Source organism: Hibiscus syriacus, unplaced genomic scaffold, assembly GCF_006381635.1.
Source record: "Hibiscus syriacus cultivar Baekdansim isolate YM2019G1 unplaced genomic scaffold, ASM638163v2 tig00110483_pilon, whole genome shotgun sequence".
Lineage (NCBI taxonomy): Eukaryota > Viridiplantae > Streptophyta > Magnoliopsida > Malvales > Malvaceae > Hibiscus > Hibiscus syriacus.
Window position 1 is genome coordinate 1,813,790 of NW_024062759.1, and position 19,426 is coordinate 1,833,215.

The 19,426-nt window shown below is 35.6% G+C and overlaps 1 protein-coding gene across 1 annotated transcript; it reads left to right on the forward strand.

Annotated features, from left to right (window-relative positions):
- The first annotated feature begins 3,043 nt into the window (after positions 1–3,043).
- LOC120129245 (protein trichome birefringence-like 3) lies at positions 3,044–18,756 on the forward strand. The gene is made up of 5 exons (XM_039146800.1): positions 3,044–3,078; positions 17,401–17,572; positions 17,753–17,949; positions 18,135–18,293; positions 18,417–18,756. Exons 1-5 carry the CDS (start codon positions 3,044–3,046, stop codon positions 18,751–18,753), a joined length of 900 nt encoding a protein of 299 aa, XP_039002731.1. The 3' UTR covers positions 18,754–18,756.
- The last annotated feature ends 670 nt before the right edge of the window (positions 18,757–19,426 follow it).

Below are 19,426 nucleotides of genomic sequence, written 5' to 3' on the forward strand. Positions count from 1 at the left end.
GTCGCCATCGGCCTTTTGGGTCAGGTAGGTCGAATACCTAAAAAATATTTTTTAAAAGAGTTTTAAGAAAACATCAATTAAAAAAATTAAACTGATCTGCGTTTTATAACCAAAAATTCGTTCTTTTTAATAATAAAAAGGGATTCGTGGTCGGTTACGTTTAGGGAAGGATTAGCACCCCTACAACGCCCCAAAATTGGTACTTTGCAATTATAAATTGTCTCTATTATTAAAATTTAAAATTCAAAAATATTTAATTCTATTATTTTCAAATTATATATAAAATATTTATTTAAAATATCCAAAAAGAAACTTCTAGGTGCCTTAAGACAGCTCTTTTTTCTTTGATATTGATAAATAATATTATTTAATTTTAATTTTAAAATATCAGAATAGGACATCCAGTTGTATTAAGACTGTCCTTTTCTTTGATTTATTAAGATAAATATTTAAAAAATTACTATTATATATTTATGAATATATAAAAATATTTATTCATAAAATAAAAATACTATAAAACAATATATTTAAAAACAATAAAATAAAAAAACATATAAAAAAATGACTAAATTACAGTAAAAATAAAATTAAAAGTCTAATTCATAATTAATCAAATTATAGGATCAAATATGTTATTTTCTAATTTAATGATTTAGTGACTAAAATAAAATATCTAAAATTCGAATTTTATAATGAAATAAATTAAAATATAAACTAGGAAAAAAATTATTTATGGAAATTAATGGATCAAATCTGTAATTTATCCTAATATATTATTTTAATATGAAGGACTAAAATAAAAGAATTAAAATTCGAAGACCAAATTAAGAATATATAAATTTAATTTAGTGACTAAAATGTAAATTTTACAAATCCGAGGACTGCGGACGGGGTTAACTATTTCATAATTACGCGTATAGTCCTTCCCGAAACGACGTCGTTCGGGAAGGACTATAAATGGTCCAAACCGGCTGGCCCGAAGGGCCAGCCATTTCATTTCTTTTTTTTTCTCTCTCTAGCAGAGAGAGTTTTAAAACTCTCTGACTTCTCTCTAGCTTCCCTCACCGGAGGGAAGCCGGTCACCGGACGGCAACCGTCTGCCGCCGTGACCATCACCGCCGCCACCGCATCCGGTGGCCGGAAAAATTTTCTTTACACTAATATATAGATCGGACCGTCCTAAGGACGGTTCCGGTGTTATTTCTTCCTAAAAGGCTCCCAATCGGAGCAAATCTACAAAAGTACCTTCGTTGTTTCGAAGGTTCCGGTGAGATCTGGTAGTCGGAGCTTCCTCGGTAAGTCTCTTCTTCCTTTTCTTTTTTTCCTTGGTTCTTTGCTGCTACTGAGATCGTTGGTATTAGTTTGTTTTTTTCTTTTCTCTGTTTTTTTTTTTCCGGTTCTGTCTCTGTCTCTGTCTCTGTCTCTGTTCGCAGGTGGGGTGGTGGCTTTTATAGCCACCACCGTTGTGGCCGTCGGACCGGTCCGAAGAGTGAGTTTCGGTGAGTCACGGACTACCAGTGGTGACTCACCGAGTAGCCATGGCGTGGACGGCTGCCATTTTATCTTCTGGAGTCTTCGGTTGGGACGTGGCAGCGGCGGAGGCGGCGAGAAGACTGTCGGCAGCCGCGTGGCCATAGGGTATCAAACCCTAGGGTTCCTCTCTGGAACCATGTGGACCGTTGGATCGTGCCAGATCCAACGGTTGTAATGAGGCGGCTGAGGATGATTAGGGTTAGGAAACCCTAACTGGAAACCCAAATATTTAGGGTTTCTGGTTGGATTTGGACCGGTTTCAGTTGGTTTGTAACTGGGCCGGTTGAATTGTAATTGGTTTGTAATTTATATGTATTTAAATATTTAATAATAAATAATAATATATAAAAAATAATAATAATAATATTAATAATGATAATAATAATATTAATAATATATAATAATAATATGGATAAAAAATAGTATCTTCAGCTGCCCCTCTTGCTCATTCTTGTGTTAACAAGAATAGGGCAAAGATGAAAAGATAATAAAATTTTTTATCCATTTGACTTTACTTGATCTTTGGAGATATTGAATAAATTCTTCTTTTCTCCAGATGAGTTCTTCTCATTACGAACTTTCTGCTGGGGATGATGTTCCATCAAATGATGAATTCAAGCAAGAAAGATTGAACAAGTTCTTCTCATTATGAACTTCTTCTTCCTTCTTCAGATGACGAGTTCTTCTCATTATGAACTTTCTCTGGAAATTATGATCCATCAAGTGATGAATTCAAGCAAAAGGTTGAACAAGTTCTTCTCATTATGAACTTCTTCTTCCTTCTTCAGATGACGAGTTCTTCTCATTATGAACTCTTTCTCTGGAAATGATGATCCATCAAGTGATGGATTTGAGCTAAAGATTGAACAAGTTCTTCTCATTATGAACTTCTTCTTCCTTCTTCAGATGACGAGTTCTTCTCATTATGAACTCTACCTGGTAAAGTTGATCCATCAAATGATGAATTCAAGCAAAAGATTGAACAAGTTCTTCTCATTATGAACTTCTTCTTCCTTCTTCAGATGAGTTCTTCTCATTATGAACTCTAACTGGAAAAGATGATCCACCAGATGATGGATTTGAGTCTTTGTTAAAATCTTTGAAATTCCTGTTAAAATTTCAACAAGAATAAAAATGAATGAAAATGCATCTATTTTTGCGAATGTCTAAATATGATGCATGAATGTTAAGTTGTTTGATTTCAGATTGGTGAATTGAGTATTTCTTCAGTTGTAGAAACCCAATAGATCTTTCTTCTTCAAATCAGAGAGTCTATCATCTTTGACAAATGTAGAGGTAGATATAATGTAAAAAAATTCTGAGAATAAAACTCAATTGTATAGGCTCTTGAAAAGCTTGCATTCAGGCAACATGTTGATTCTGATAACAGCTCATCTGATTATGAAGTGGCCTTTCAAGATGATTCACAGATATCGATAGTTCTTTTAAATACCAAGAAATCTTGAATTCTGATTCTGATGAAGAAAATAAACTGTTATACTTGACAAAAATGGGATCCTCAAGTGCTGAAACTTCAATATCCATGTAGAAATGTGGTCCAGATTCATCAATTGTAAAATTGATAAATTTTATATGTGCTGCTCAAATGACTAAGGCCGCTGATGCACTTCTTCGGATCAAATAACTCAAAGAACACTTCCAGAAGATGCTATTGGCAAATTCATCTTCTAAATTCAATGCTTGATTCTGTCCAATCAGATAACTCAAAGAACACTTCCAGAAGATGCTATGTTCTGTCCAACCAGATCAGATAACTCAAAGAACACTTCCGAAGATGCTATTGGCATATTCATTTGTTCCAGTTAATGTTTGGAATAGGATATCACCATGCTCATTCGATGTAGAGCCAAAATGTAGATTCGAAGCATTTCCATGCTATTACACTGAAAAGGGCTATATTCATAATTCTGCCAATTAAGAACAGATTTTCTCTTATTTTGCTTCCTCCATGTGCTGATGCTTTTCTATTGACAAAGAAGTGATGGCCTTCATGGGATCCAAGAACAAAGTTGAACTGTTATAAACATGTACATGAAGTGCCAAATTGACAGAAAGGATCTGTAAGGCTCTTGAAGCTTATGACAATGAGTCACCTTCGAGTGTTCAAAAGTATGTTCTTGATGAGTGCTGAAAATGGAATCTAGTATGGGTTGGAAGGAATAAGTTACTCCACTGAACCTGATAAGGTGGAAATGCTTCTAGGTTTCCTTAAAAACCATATACAAGGATCTGTATAGAAACATGTTTCCTAGTGATATCAATGTCTTGTTTCTTTTTGCTGGAATCAATGCTACAAAGGTTGCCTTTATTGTCTTAGTATATCTTTTCAAACAGATGTGCAAGAATTGAATGGTGTTGGAGCAATTGATGAGTAGATTTGGCGGATTCGACTTGTTGTCGGTAGCACCACTTGTAACAATCTTGATGTTCATGGCTTTAAGCTAGTGATGATTGCCTACTTTGTATTCTATGTATTTAAAAGTATTAACATAAAGTGATATTCAGAAATCTTTAAATTATTTCAAAATTATGTTAATTCAATAGAAAAGAATAAATTGAATTTCCAAAAATAAATTGAATCTCAAATAAATTGAACTTGAAATAGATAGAATTGTATTCAAAGTTCTGGCAAGCATAAGAATGATAAAAATTCAAATGTCTCAACAAATTATAAGCATAAGTATTTCTAAATTAATCAAGTTGACACAATTTAGAGATGATGTAAGCTTTTGTCTGGAAGATCTCAAACGTTGTTGAAATGCTTGTAGATGTGAAGTTTCTCCCAAACTGTCAAAATCTTAAGAGGGTTCAATTGCCAGATGCCTAATATCAAACTGCATTTGAGCCGCCTTTTCAGGTTTTCAACTCAAATCCTTCCTTTGGTTACAAGATGCCCTTTGCGGGTTTTCACCTTGACCCTTTTCTTTTTCTATTATTTTTTTTTCTTCTTCTTTTTTTTTTTTCCCTTTCTTTTTTTTTCTTTCTTTTTTTTTCTTTTTCTCTTCTTCTTTCTTTTCTTCAAGCATAATATTTCTTGACAGAATCCGAGTTTATTGGATTTCTCAGAATTTTTCCATCCATTTCTGCCAAGATCAACGCTCCTCCGGAAAAGGCCTTTTTCACAACGTATGGCCTTCCCAATTAGGCATCCATTTCCCACGGAAATCTTTATGTATAGGCAAGATCTTTTTTAATACTAGATCACTCTCTTGGAATTCTCTTGGATGTACTTTCTTATCATGAGACTTCATCATCCGTTTCTGATACATCTGTCCATGGCAAATAGCTTTCAATCTTTTCTCCTCAATAAGGTTCAATTGATCAACTCTAGCTTGGATCCATTCAGATTCATCCAATTTTATTTCTCTCAATATTCGGAGCGATGGAATCTCAACTTCAATTGGTAAGACTGCTTCCATCCCGTAGACTAAAGAAAAAGGCGTTGCCCCAGTAGATGTTCGAATAGTAGTTCGGTATGCATATAGAGCAAAAGGTAACTTCTCGTGCCAATCTTTGTAGGTTTCAGTAGTCTTTGTAATGATTCTCTTGATGTTCTTATTTGCTGCTTCAACTGCCCCATTCATCTTTGGACGATATGCCACTGAGTTTGCATGTTTGATCTTGAACTGTGTACAAAGTTCGGTCATCATTTTGTTGTTCAGGTTCAGAGCATTATCTGTAATGATCCTTTCTGGTAGACCATACCGGCAAATTATCTCTTTCTTTATGAATTTACAAACTGTGGACCTCTTAATATTGACATATGAAGCAGCTTCAACCCATTTGGTAAAATAATCAATTGCCACAAGAATGAAGCAATGTCCATTCGATGCTTTTGGTGTGATTGCCCCAATGACATCTATTCCCCACATAGAAAATGGCCAGGGTGCTGTCATTACATTAAAGGAGATGGGGGTACATGAATCTTGTCTGCATATCTGGCATTTATGACATTTCCTTGCATAATTAATGCAATCTGTGTACATGGTAGCCCAATAATATCCATATCTCATTATTTTTCTGGCCATGGAAAGACCATTTGCATGTGTTCCACATATTCCACTGTGTACTTCTTCAATGACATTTCGAGCTTCGATGGTATTTAAACATCTCAATAGCATTGATCACTGCTTCTTCTATACATAATCTCGCCATCAAGAAAATATCCAGCAGCCATTCGTCTCAAGGTTCTTTTATCAATTTCTGATGCATTTGGTGGATAACTTTGATTTTTGATATATTGCAGGATATCATGATACCATGGTTTACCATCTACCTCTTCTTCCACACTATAACAATGTGCAGGAATTTCATATACTTGCATTTTGATTGGCATCATATCAACTTTCTTAGTTGCCTGAAACATAGCAGCTAATGTAGCCAAAGCATCTGCCATTTGATTTTCTTCCCGAGGGAGATAATTGAATGTAACTTTCTCAAATTCTTTCACTAATTCGAGGGTAAAATTTCGGTATTCCAACAATTTGGGATCTTTTGTTTCCCACTCTCCTCGCAATTGATACACCACCAAAGATGAATCTCCATATATCTTGAGACATTTGATTTTTCTTTCTATAGCTGCTTTCAATCCCATGACACAAGCTTCATATTCCGCCATATTATTGGTGCAAAAGAACTCCAGTCTACTTGTAAAGGGATAATAAACATTTTCAGGAGAAATTAACACTGCCCCGATTCCTCGTCCCAAAGCATTAGATGCTCCGTCAAAGTAAAGCTTCCAATTTGCAAATGCATCATTTGTTTTGACTTCTTCATTCATGGATATGCATAACAGATCTTCATCGGGAAAATTAAAGTTCAAAGGCTGATAATCATTTGATACACGACTGGCCAAAAAATCAGCTATGACACTTCCTTTTATCGCTTTTTGGTTGACATATACAATATCAAACTCAGATAATAACATCTGCCATCTAGCCATTCTGCCTGTCAAAGCTGGTGATTCCATTAAGAACTTTAAAGGATCAAGTTTGGATATCAACCAAGTAGTATGGTATAACATATATTGTCTGAGTCTTCGAGTAGTCCACACCAAAGCACAACATAATTTTTGTATTGGTGGATATCGAACTTCACAATCGGTAAATTTCTTGCTCAGATAATAAATAGCTTTTTCTTTCCTTCCTGATTCATCATGCTGTCCTAGTACACATCCCATCGAATTTTCAAAGACCGTCAAATAGAGAATTAATGGTCTATCAGGTATTGGTGATACTAAAATTGGGGCATTGGATAAATATTTCTTAATAATATCCAAAGTTTCCTGACATTCTTCATTCCAGACTTCAGGATTGTTCTTTCGAAGTAATTTGAACACTGGATCACATTTGTCAGTCAATTGAGAAATGAACCGAGATATATAATTTAATCTCCCCAAAAAGCCTCAAACTTCTTTTTTTGTGTTGGGTGGTGGAAGATCTTGAATTGCTTTTACCTTATCTGGATCAATCTCGATTCCTTTTTTGCTGACCACAAATCCCAAAAGTTTTCCAGAAGTTACCCCAAAAGTGCATTTTGCAGGGTTGAGCTTTAATTGATACTTCCTCAATCTCTGGAAAAGCTTCCTCAAATTTTGAATATGTTCTTCTTCAGTTCGGGATTTGGCAATCATGTCATCTACATATACTTCAATCTCTTTGTGCATCATGTCATGAAACAAAGTTACCATGGCTCTTTGATATGTTGCCCCTGCATTTTTCAATCCAAATGGCATCACTTTATAACAGAATGTGCCCCACATGGTTATAAATGTTGTTTTCTCCATGTCTTCAGGATTCATTTTTATCTGATTATATCCTGAAAAGCCATCCATAAATGAAAACCATGCATGCCCTGCAGTATTGTCCACCAATGTATCTATGTGGGGTAATGGAAAACTATCTTTCGGACTAGCTTTGTTGAGATCTCTATAATCCACGCACATTCGAACTTTTCCATTTTTCTTAGGTACGGGAACAATGTTGGCTACCCATTCTGGGTATTTAGATGCCTGTAGGAAACCTGCATTGATTTGTTTCATCACTTCTTCTTTGATTTGCAACAACATTTCTGGCCTCATTCTTCTGAGCTTTTGTTGGATTGGTTTATATTCCGGATTGATTGGAAGCTTGTGTATCACTATATCTGTGCTCAAACCGGGCATATCTTGATAAGACCATGCAAAGATATCTTTGAACTCTTGAAGGAGATTTATCAATTCTTGCTTTATCTGGATTGTCAGAGTAGTGCCAATTTTCACCTCTTTTATTTCTTTATCTGTTCCCAAATTCACAGTTTCAACCTCTTCTTTGTGTGGTAGAATTTGTTTGTCCTCTTTTTCTACCAATCTTAATAGTTCAGTAGGAATATCACATTCCAGTTCATCTTCACAACCATTGATCTCTTCCAGACATATAGGCTGCTCTAAATTTATCACTGGATTAAATCTAGGAATAAACATGCTATTAACACTGTGACACCTGCAAATTTAAATCGGACATATTTACGAAAGAATATAGTAAATTTATGAAATGTAAAATGTAATAAAATGTAAAGAATGATTGCCATCTGAAAATTTTAAAGAAAGTTCCTTATATTTAACATAATTTCTTTTACAAGATAACAAAAAGTTTTCATATTTTTGAGCTAAACATAAAGATTAGTTCTGAATATTACTCTGCATTAATATTAAAAACTATAGGAAGATCTTCAGTGGTCCAATTGGTGAGTGTTTCTCCAGGAAGACATGGTCGAATCCTATCCAAGTATTTGCCATTTTTGTTGTCCTTCGTAATCATGTTGATAAATAATCCATTCATAGCTTCTTCAACTATGTCTTGATCTTTCGTCAACTTTTCTTCTTTAAAGGCTTCAACAAGCTGCTGTTCCACATTAATTGTTCCCCCTGATCTGAATGTTGTATTCAACTGTGGGAAAGACATGTGTTTCCAAAAGATTGCTCCCCCTTTCAATTTTGTCTTTCTGTCTTCACATCTTCTTTTCATCTCTTTATTCTTTTGCTGAAAATTAGGCTTAAACCCTAGCCCAAAACGGTCTTTTTTCATCTGTATACTGATAGGAACTGAAATCCCTTGAAGATTCTTTCCTAGACCTCTTCCAGCTTTAGCTCCAATGCCTAAAGTTTGTTGTACCGTCATCTTGGTACAATCAGACAATCTGGGATATGGAATTTTCCTTCCTTCTGCAACAAAGGTTGCATTTACAAATTCAAGAGCTCGAAAAGAGCATTCAAGAGCCTTATCATTGGTGTCGATATATGGAACATCGCTTGTTACAGACGCAATGATTTCTTCTTCAGCACTAACGCATATTAGTTGTCCATCAACAACAAATTTCAATTTCTGATGTAATGAAGAAGGAACGGCTCCTGCTGAATGAATCCATGGCCTCCCTAATAGACAATTATATGTGGGGTGGATGTCCATAACCACAAAGTCAATATTGTACACGACTGGGCCAATTAACAACTGTATTTCCATTTTCCCAAGCACTTCTTTTTGAGTACCATCAAATGCTCGTACTACATTCTGATAACTCTTCATGTGTGATTGATCCAGAGGCATTCTTTGAAGTGTAACTAGGGCATCAAGTTGAGAGCGGATCCATTGTCAATCAATACTCCTGGCAACATGACCATGACAATGTGTCGTGATGTTCAAAGCTTTCACTGACCCCATTCCGCCTTCTGGTATTTCATCATCTGTGAAGGTTATGTAATTGTCAGCGGCTATATGTCCCACAATCCTATCAAGTTTATTGAGGGATATATCTTCGGGGATAAATGTTTGATTGAGGATTTCATCAAAGCATTCCTATGCGCTTCTGAATTCATCAAAGATCAAGAATAGAAATTCTCGCCTGTTGTTTGTGTAGTTGTTCAACCACACTATACTCACTATGTTTCAAGAATTTCAAAAATTCTTGAGCTTGCTTTTCTGTCACAGGTTCATTGAATGCTGGAAGGGATTCATCTTCAAATACCTTCTGAGGTATTGCCACAGCTTTTCCTTTTGCTTTCACTTGTTCTGAAGCATTGGATGTTTCGGGAGAGTAACATCTCCCACTTCTTGTAAAGAAACCGACCTCGCTCACTGCTTCAGACGTCGATGTAGTACTCAAACTCTGCATTTTCTCTTCTGTTTTATCTAGAGAATCAGATCCTCCTACCATTGAAACATTGGTAGTATAATTCCAAGGTACCCTGCGGGTATCTTTATGGAAATGGTAGAGGAGTGGTAATAACTACTTTTGGCCTTATTGGTGCCGGAATCACCGTGGATGATTTCACATTAATGATCACAGGATCATTTATTCTTTGATTTGGTTTAGAATCCTCTGATGAGCAAACATCATCTTCTTTTTCCCGGGTTCTTCTTCAAAGAATTCTATTTCTCTATTGTTCATCAATTTTTGCACCAAATCTCTAAACTCAGGACATAGTTGAATTTTATGCCCTTTCTCCTGATGATATTCACAATAATTCTTGCCTTCATTCTGCTTTGGCCTGAATTGTTGTGGAATTATACCGGCTAAAGAAAGTTGTTGGAATATCCAAACAAACGGAGATTTAATTTCAGAAATGTCAGTCTTTGCTTTCTTTCTATTCTCTTCCTGAATTGCATTCACGTTTTTATCTCCATGATTTGGCAATGGATGACTTGATGCGGATGGTGTATTGAATTCCAACTTCCCAGTGTTGATCAAATTTTGAACCACCCTTTTGAATGCTAAACAGTTTTCAATGGAATGACCCGTAATTCCTTCATGGTAAACACAGTGTGCCTTTGTATCATACCAAGGAGGGAATGGTGGTTGCATGGGAACCAAAGGGTAGGGCCGTATAACATCTGCTTTTAACAGCGAATCATAGATCTCTGCATATGGTACTGGTAAAGGTGTAAAAGACAACCTTTCGTTTTCTTTTCGAGATCCTCTGGACTCTGCTCGATTAGTGTTTGTTTCCTCTTTCTTAACCCTTGGCTGGGTTATTGTAACACTTTTCGATGAATCCTTGCTGTAAGAATTTGTATTGTTGACTTCATTCTCCTTTTTCCGGTACGTAGGTCTTTTGGAACTAGACCCATCATTTGATTCAATCTTGCCACTTTTCAAGACATTTTCAATTAATTCTCCAGAAATGACCAAATCTGCAAAATTTCTGGTTGCATTCCCCATTAGATGGTTTAAATAAGGAGCCTTCAATGTATGGACAAACATCACTGTGGCCTCTTTTTCTGACAAAGGTGGTTGAACTTGGGCCGCAGTGTCACGCCATCTCTGGGCATACTGTCTGAATGTTTCATTATTCTTTTCTCCAATTCTGTAGAGTCCATCTATCAGGGACCATGTCTGTCACATGGCGGTACTGCTCTAAAAATGCTTTAGCCAAATCTTTCCAGGATCTAATGTTGGCTTTGGTCAATTGAGTATACCATTTTAAAGCCGGTCCTGTTAACTATCCTGGAAGCAGTGAATTAACAATTTCTCGTCTTTCACATATCCTGCCATTCTTCGACAAAACATAGTAATGTGGAATGAAGGGCATGTAGTACCGTTATATTTATCAAATTCGGGAGCTTTGAACTTGATAGGGAGGATTAGGTCTGGAACTAAACTCAACTCGCTAGCATCAAATCCATAGAATGATTCAGTTATTTCCACAGATTTCATTCGTTCTTCTAAGCTCTTGATCTGTTTGGTCAGTTCTTCATTTGCTTTTTGTTTCTCATTCAGCTCATTTAAATCTGGGATCAACTGATCAGTATTAAGATCCCCTATTTTCACATCTGATATAAGCGGAATTTTGCTTGAAGATGTAGGATTCACTTGTTGATCTTCATGTGGTTTGGCTTCTTGTAATGCAGATGTACGAGCATTAATTTGTATAGGCGTAGCACCAGAATGATAAATTGGTTCTGGTGGAAAACCTAAAGGATACATAGGATCTTGATCAAAAGATACAGGATTTTCTTGCATTTTTCCACTGATAGCCTGCCTTTTAAACATGTCCTCTATCTTCTTCATCATACTGTCTTGTGAATTTGCAATGCTGGCTTCAATTTTTTCCAACTTCATTCTCATTTCTTCTTGTTCTTTATGATGTTGTTCCTCAATACGCTGTATTTTATCTTCCATAATTCTCTTAGTGGCTTGTCTAGTACCGTAGTGATGTAGTATTTCTCTTTTGGCCAGAGTAACTTCGATTGAAAAATCTTTTAATATTATTTTTTTCAAATTTTAATTAATGAACTTTAACTTAAATAAAATAATTCATAGCGAAAATTATGAAATGAATGATGAATGTATGCAAAATGCATGTATGTAAAAACATTGATCCCAAAAAGTTAACTGTCATAGAACAACTTTCATCGGCATACAAAAGTTTCTTTATAATAGTTCATAACTACAGATAAGGCGTAGCTTTCCTATTAAGCTCTATAATTTCTTTCATTAACCATGACACCTTCTTTCCACATCTAGAAACTGGATCAACTTGATGCTCAATTATTTCGGCTTCAACAGCTAGTTCCCCAACATATCTGGCAACCTCGCTCATTTGTACCATGGACTCGAACACCATATTGCTTCTTTCTTCACTTCTTTCGACATAGAACTCAGTTGAATTTTGCCATTGTTCAGTTGTTCCTTCAAGAGTTTGCTCTAACTCAGTGATTCTGACTTGGCAATTGTGCAGAATTTTTTCAAGATCTCTAATGCGTCTTCGCAGTGAAGCATTTTCCTCATTACTTTCTTTGAGATCATTAGGTCCTAGACGAACCTTTTCTTGAAACAATGATTCTTCAAGTTGCAAAATGTAAGCATTAAATTCTGAGTTTTTGTTTCTAGACTGATCCAGATCCTCTTCCAGTTTTGTTCGTGCTTCTTGCGTTCTTTGATTAAGCTTCTGGATTTGAATATCTTTATTTCTGCATCTTTGCATCCAATTGCTAGCCACCTCCTGCTCTACCTCAAGTCTGGTGTTGAAATTTTTTCTTTCTATCTCCCATTTTTCTTTTTCAACATTGGATTCTTCCATCTTTTGGCCTCTGACTTCAAGCTCAGCAATCAACTGGTTCATTTCAGATTCAAATCCCTTGAACATGATACTTTTCTTGCTTTCAATTTTAACAAAGATGTCATTCTTTATCTCTTCTAAATCTTTGGCTCGATCTCTTTCTCTTTGTATTTCATTCATGATTTCACGGTGTTCAGCCTTGTGCTTTATAATTCGCTCTCTTCTGTCAACCTCGAAATCTTCCATTTTTTGCTTTCCTTTTTCCAGGCTTTTGAGTAGACGGCTATTCTTCCCTTTTAGATCTTCAACTCGTCTTTTCTCAATGTTCAATTCTCTGGTCATCTGTACCATTGATTGGCTGGGTCCTGATACTTTTCGGGATTTGTATAACTCCTGGTAATCTTTCTGTAAGGCTGTGTACTCATCCTCACCTTTTTCTTTATCTCTTCTCAACATTGCACATTGTGATGAATGAAAGTCAATGTCAACCCCTAACATGGCTTTATCTTGTCTCATTTGCTCTAACTCTTTCGACCAGCCATCTCTTTCTGCTTTAAACTCAGCTCTCAAGATTTCAATCTCTGATGGAACCACCTTAATGCGATCTTCCATAGAGATATCCTCATTTTGATCTGGTAGAGGAATATTTTCGTTTTTTCTGACAGATCTCCAATCTTCATAATCAGGAGTTAACATTTCTTTTGCTGCTTTAGCTCGAATACAAAAAATTGTTTTCCAAGCTGTAACGGCTTCCATGATATTTCTTTTATAATTTTTGCTGTGGAATGCGAACTCAGATGACTGTAATCCAGCAGTGACAGGTACAAATTGACGACCTTCATACTGTCTTATAACCAGAAGTGGTGCATATCCAATTCCTCCCCATAATCCGAGCAGCATTATCCAGTTGTAATCACCACATTCGTAAATGAATTCCCTTTGTATTTGCCATGGGGCTCGCCAAATAACGTCATTGCTTTGCAGATTTCGAAAGGCATTAATCCACATATCTTTCGTAATCTCTTTCGGCCATTCCTGCTCTAGAAATTCTTTTAATGGTGAATAATCCGTATTAAAGCGTCGGTATGAAACCTTTTCTGTTCTCCAGAAATGACTACGGATCCAAACATATAACAACTGGGTACACCCTGAGAATCGTCCACCTCCTAGCCTTCTGCAAGTATTTAACGATCTGAAGGTCTCTGCTAGGATGGCAGAAACAGGATTAATCTTCTTTGGTAGTTGTTCAAACAAGTCTACCACTGCAGCTTCAATATATCCCAATACTTTTGGGAATATGACCATACCATATATACCCAGAGCAAATAGATCGAATCGTACTTTAATATCTGGATGACTCTGAATAAGTTCTTTGATGTTGGTCCAAGCAATGCCTTCGCTTTCGCCTTTTTGTTTTGTACGGGATGCTACCCATTCTTCTCGTACCCCGGCAATCTTTGCTAATTTAACTCGAAAGGGTTGAGTTTTAATTGACTTGGAATATATTCGATTCTCCAAAGCACCTTCAAGATGTAACAAAGTTGTATATTCTTCAATAGTAGGGACCAAGTCTTCCTTATTGAAAGTGAAACAATTGTACCCTGGATTCCAGAATTGAACTAGGGCTCTGAGTAATTCATCATCCACTTCAACATAGAGCAAATATGGGATGTCTCCGTAAGTCTGATAAAACTGCAATTTTTTGTTTGAATCCCAACTTTCCCAAATGCTTCGCAAATCTTGCATATCATTTCTTTTTAGTGAAACTGAAGCATAACTGGCCAAGTCAGATACATAATCATCCTGCAGACTGTCTCCTTCTTGTCTTTGTAAATCTTCAGCCCACTGTCTTACTTCTGAGTTTAGAATTACTTGACTTGAACACTTTTTATCCATAGATGAAGGCTTTCCAATGAGACAATTAACACAAGGATCAATGTCTTTTATCCTGTATGATGCAATGCAAACAGAAAAATAAAGAACACACAAAAAAGAAAATAAATTAGTTTACATAAAAAAAATTTAATAATAACATTTATTTAATTTAAACATGCTTTTCTAAATAATTTAAATAAACATGTAAAATAAATTAACAGGAAAGACATAATTCATTTCTCCTGTGTGTACACCTATTTTGGACAAAATTTCGGCATGACTTCTGATTGGAAGAGTTTCTAAGGTTTTTATATGCAGGGTTTCAGATCTAGGAGTAAAGGTACCCGAATTGTCCTTGTTAGTGCCCCCTTGGGTTGCTAACCCTCAATCCTAGTCCATTACAGACTAAAGTGAATCGAGTTCAATTCGAGGGGATACATTTCTCTATGCCTGACGCGGAGAATAAATTCTCACGAAGACAGAGAGCATATGAACCCCGGAAGTTACTTGCTAGGTCTGACACGGAGAATAAATTCTCACGAAGACGTCGCTTTCACTTCCACTTAAAAGGGACAACTCAATTATAGAGCTTTATGTAATGCAATGCAAGTGTTGTGTGTGAGGAGAAATGTTCAAACCTTTGACAGAAAAATAAATACTGAAATAAAATATTTGCAAATAAAATAAAACATATAAATATTATAAAATAATAAATAAATAAAAGAATGAAAAGAAAGAATTAAAATTAAATATATAAATTTTTAATTTTTAACTAATAGAGACAATTTATAATTAAATTTTTAAAAGTTTGACAGGTCCCCAGCAGAGTCGCCAAGCTGTCGTAACCGGTTTTCGTCCGGGCACGAAAATATTAAATTGGGCGAGGAAATTGATGTGAATAAATAATTTTGAAAATAATTTAAGAGTCGCCATCGGCCTTTTGGGTCAGGTAGGTCGAATACCTAAAAAATATTTTTTAAAAGAGTTTTAAGAAAACATCAATTAAAAAAAATTAAACTGATCTGCGTTTTATAACCAAAAATTCGTTCTTTTTAATAATAAAAAGGGATTCGTGGTCGGTTACGTTTAGGGAAGGATTAGCACCCCTACAACGCCCAAAATTGGTACTTTGCAATTATAAATTGTCTCTATTATTAAAATTTAAAAATTCAAAAATATATTTAATTCTATTATTTTCAAATTATATATATAAATATTTATTTATTTAAAAATATCCAAAAAGAACTTCTAGGTGCCTTAAGACAGCTCTTTTTCTTTGATATTGATAAATAATATTATTTAATTTTTAATTTTAAAATATCAGAATAGGACATCCAGTTGTATTAAGACTGTCCTTTTCTTTGATTTATTAAGATAAATATTTAAAAATTACTATTATATATATATTTATGAATATATAAAAATATTTATTCATAAAAATAAAAATACTATTAAAACAATATATTTAAAAACAATAAAATAAAAGAAAACATATAAAATAAATGACTAAATTACAGTAAAAATAAAATTAAAAGTCTAATTCATAATTAATCAAAATTATAGGGATCAAATATGTTATTTTCTGATTTAATGATTTAGTGACTAAAATAAAATTATCTAAAATTCGAATTTTATAATGAAATAAATTAAAAATATAAACTAGGAAAAAAAAATTATTTATGGAAATTAATGGATCAAATCTGTAATTTATCCTAAATATATTTTAATATGAAGGACTAAAATAAAAGAAATTAAAATTCGAAGACCAAATTAAGAATATTATAAATTTAATTTAGTGACTAAAATGTAAATTTTACAAATCCGGAGGACTGCGGACGGGGTTTAACTATTTCATAATTACGCGTATAGTCCTTCCCGAAACGACGTCGTTCGGGAAGGACTATAAATGGTCCAAACCGGCTGGCCCGAAGGGCCAGCCATTTCATTTCTTTTCTTTTTTTCTCTCTCTAGCAGAGAGAGTTCTAAAACTCTCTGCCTTCTCTCTAGCTTCCCTCACCGGAGGGAAGCCGGTCACCGGACGGCAACCGTCTGCCGCCGTGACCATCACCGCCGGCCACCGCATCCGGTGGCCGGAAAATTTTTTCTTTACACTAATATATAGATCGGACCATCCTAAGGACGGTTCCGGTGTTATTTCTTCCTAAAAGGCTCCCAATCGGAGCAAATCTACAAAAGTACCTTCGTTGTTTCGAAGGTTCCGGTGAGATCTGGTAGTCGGAGCTTCCTCGGTAAGTCTCTTCTTCCTTTTTCTTTTTTTTTTCCTTCTGGTTCTTTGCTGCTACTGAGATCGTTGGTATTAGTTTGTTTTTTTCTTTTCTCTGTTTTTTTTTTTCGGTTCTATCTCTGTCTCTGTCTCTGTCCTCTTTTTTTCTTTTTTTTTTCAGGTGGGTGAAGGCTTTTATAGCCACCACCGGTGTTCGTCTCGGACCGGTCCGAAGAGGGGCTTCGGTGAGTCACCGGACTACCAGTGGTGACTCACCCCGTAGCCTTGGCGTGGACGGCTGGTATTCTGTCTTCTGGAGTCCTCGGTTTGGACGTGGCAGCGGCGGAGTCTTCTGGAAGCAGCAGCAGCGGCGGCCGCGTGGCCCTAGGGTATCAAACCCTAGGGTTTCTCTCTGGAACCATGTGGACCGTTGGATCGTGCCAGATCCAACGGTTGTGATGAGGCGGCTGAGGATGATTAGGGTTAGGAAACCCTAACTGGAAACCTAAACATTTAGGGTTTCTAGTTAGTTTTGGACCGGTTTCAGTTGGTTTGTAACTGGGCCGGTTGAATTGTAATTGGTTTGTAATTTATTATGTATTTAATATATTTAATATAAATTAATAATAATAATAATAATAATAATAATAATAATAATAATAATAATAATAATAATATGGATAAAATAATGGATAAAAAATAGTATCTTCAGATTTGATGCAGAAGTTGCACTTGAGAAGCTTAGAGGAAAGAGGCTAGTCTTCTCAGGGGATTCCCTTCAAAGAAATCAATGGGAATCTTTCGTTTGTATGGTGGAATGGACTATTCCTCCCCAAAAGAAATCTCTGACACTAGGCAAAGTCCATAATGTCTTCAAAGCCAAGGTATTGTTTTCATCATTGCCCCTTCCACTTTGCTTCAATGTAAAGCTCACACTTCACCAACCCTATTTAGGTCGAACATAAGTAGGTTTTATCCAAAGATGGTCAAATTACACGAATCCGATGAATTTTGATCTGATTTAGTAGTATACGACTTAACCTACCTTATTAACACTTTTTTAGGAATACAATGCAACAATTGAGTTTCATTGGGCTCCATTTCTAGTTCAATCCAATACGGATATCAATATCAAGGAAGCGAAGAAGAGAATCATAAAAGTAGATTCAGTTTCAGATACCTCAAAAGACTGGGAAGGAGCTGATATCCTTGCCTTCAATACTTACGTTTGGTGGATGTATGGCATTAGAGTCAAAACATTGTAAGTTCTCCTTTTTGCCCATCCTTGTATCCAACCCGAACCGAACTTGTTTAAAATCCAACGCTCGAAATTTAACTCCATTTGAATTTGACTTGATTAAAATTTATTGTAGGATTTATGTGCTTAAACATAAATTTGAACTCGAACTCGTAATTTTTTGTATTATTTTTGTGTTTTAAGAGCAGATGGGGTTCGTTCGCCAATGGTGAAGAGGGTTACGCACAGCTGGACACACCGGTTGCCTACAAAATTGGACTGAAGACATGGGCCAACTGGATCGATTCAAACATAAATCCCAACAAGACACGTGTGTTCTTCACGACCATGTCGCCTATTCATTCAAAGTATCGTTCAATTTCTCAAATTATATGAAATTAAAGTAAAAAAATCAAATTTTAAATGTAAACATAGTAGGGGACCAAAATCAGAATTTAGCCTTTCCTTATAACGATAATTTTATTGTGTAGGAGCGAAGAGTGGGGGAGGGAAGATGGGCTAAAATGCTTCAACGAATCAGAGCCACTGAAGAAGAAGAACTTCTGGGGAAACTTCGCCGCAAACAAGGAAATGATGAGCGCAGTGGATGAAGTGATGAAGAAAATGAAAGTTCCAGTTTCGGTTCTTAATGTAACGCAGCTTTCAATGTACAGAGTGGATGCGCATTCATCCATATACACGGAGACCGGGGGAAAGCTTCTGACACCCGAGGAAAGAGCAGATCCAAAGAAACATGCCGACTGCATCCATTGGTGCTTGCCCGGAGTTCCAGATACTTGGAATCAATTACTCTTTGCACATTTGTAGCCAAAACAAGGTTAAAAACAAAACACACCTGTTATATGGGCTATTTCATTTGTATCTGCAAGTTGTATTCTTTAGCCAGTTCAGAAATTTTGCATGGAATGTTGCATTATTCACCACTGTTCCGATTATCGATTTATCTTCTTTGCTTGTCTGCATCTTCTTGATGATTGATCCTAAGGATTGTCTGAAAGTCACTCTGATGAACGAACACTGAAGAACAGTGAAGGAAGAAGAGGGGAAATAGAGAAAAACTAATAGTTGAGCAAACTTAAGCAAATAACTAAAACAGGAGAAATACTTCGGAATACTTTTCGATACTCACATGACAAAATTTTCGTTTGTAATACAAATAACCACCATGTCAATATAACAAACTTATAACGGAATAGTTATGATAAATATATGATACTCTAATAAGGATCAGCGGTAGATTTAAAAATATATTTTAAGGTAAACACATATTATTTTTTAAAAAATTTCGTTTGTAATACAAATAAAATTTTAGTATGAACAACTCATAAAAAAAACTCGAATTATAAGATAAATACATGTCCACTTAGATAAACTTCGCATCCGCCACTGACAAGGATAAATCACCCTTTGTTATTACTCTTCGAAATCCCAAATCTGCTGCAAAATTTAGATATTGTTCACGTGCATGAGCTTCTGCCAT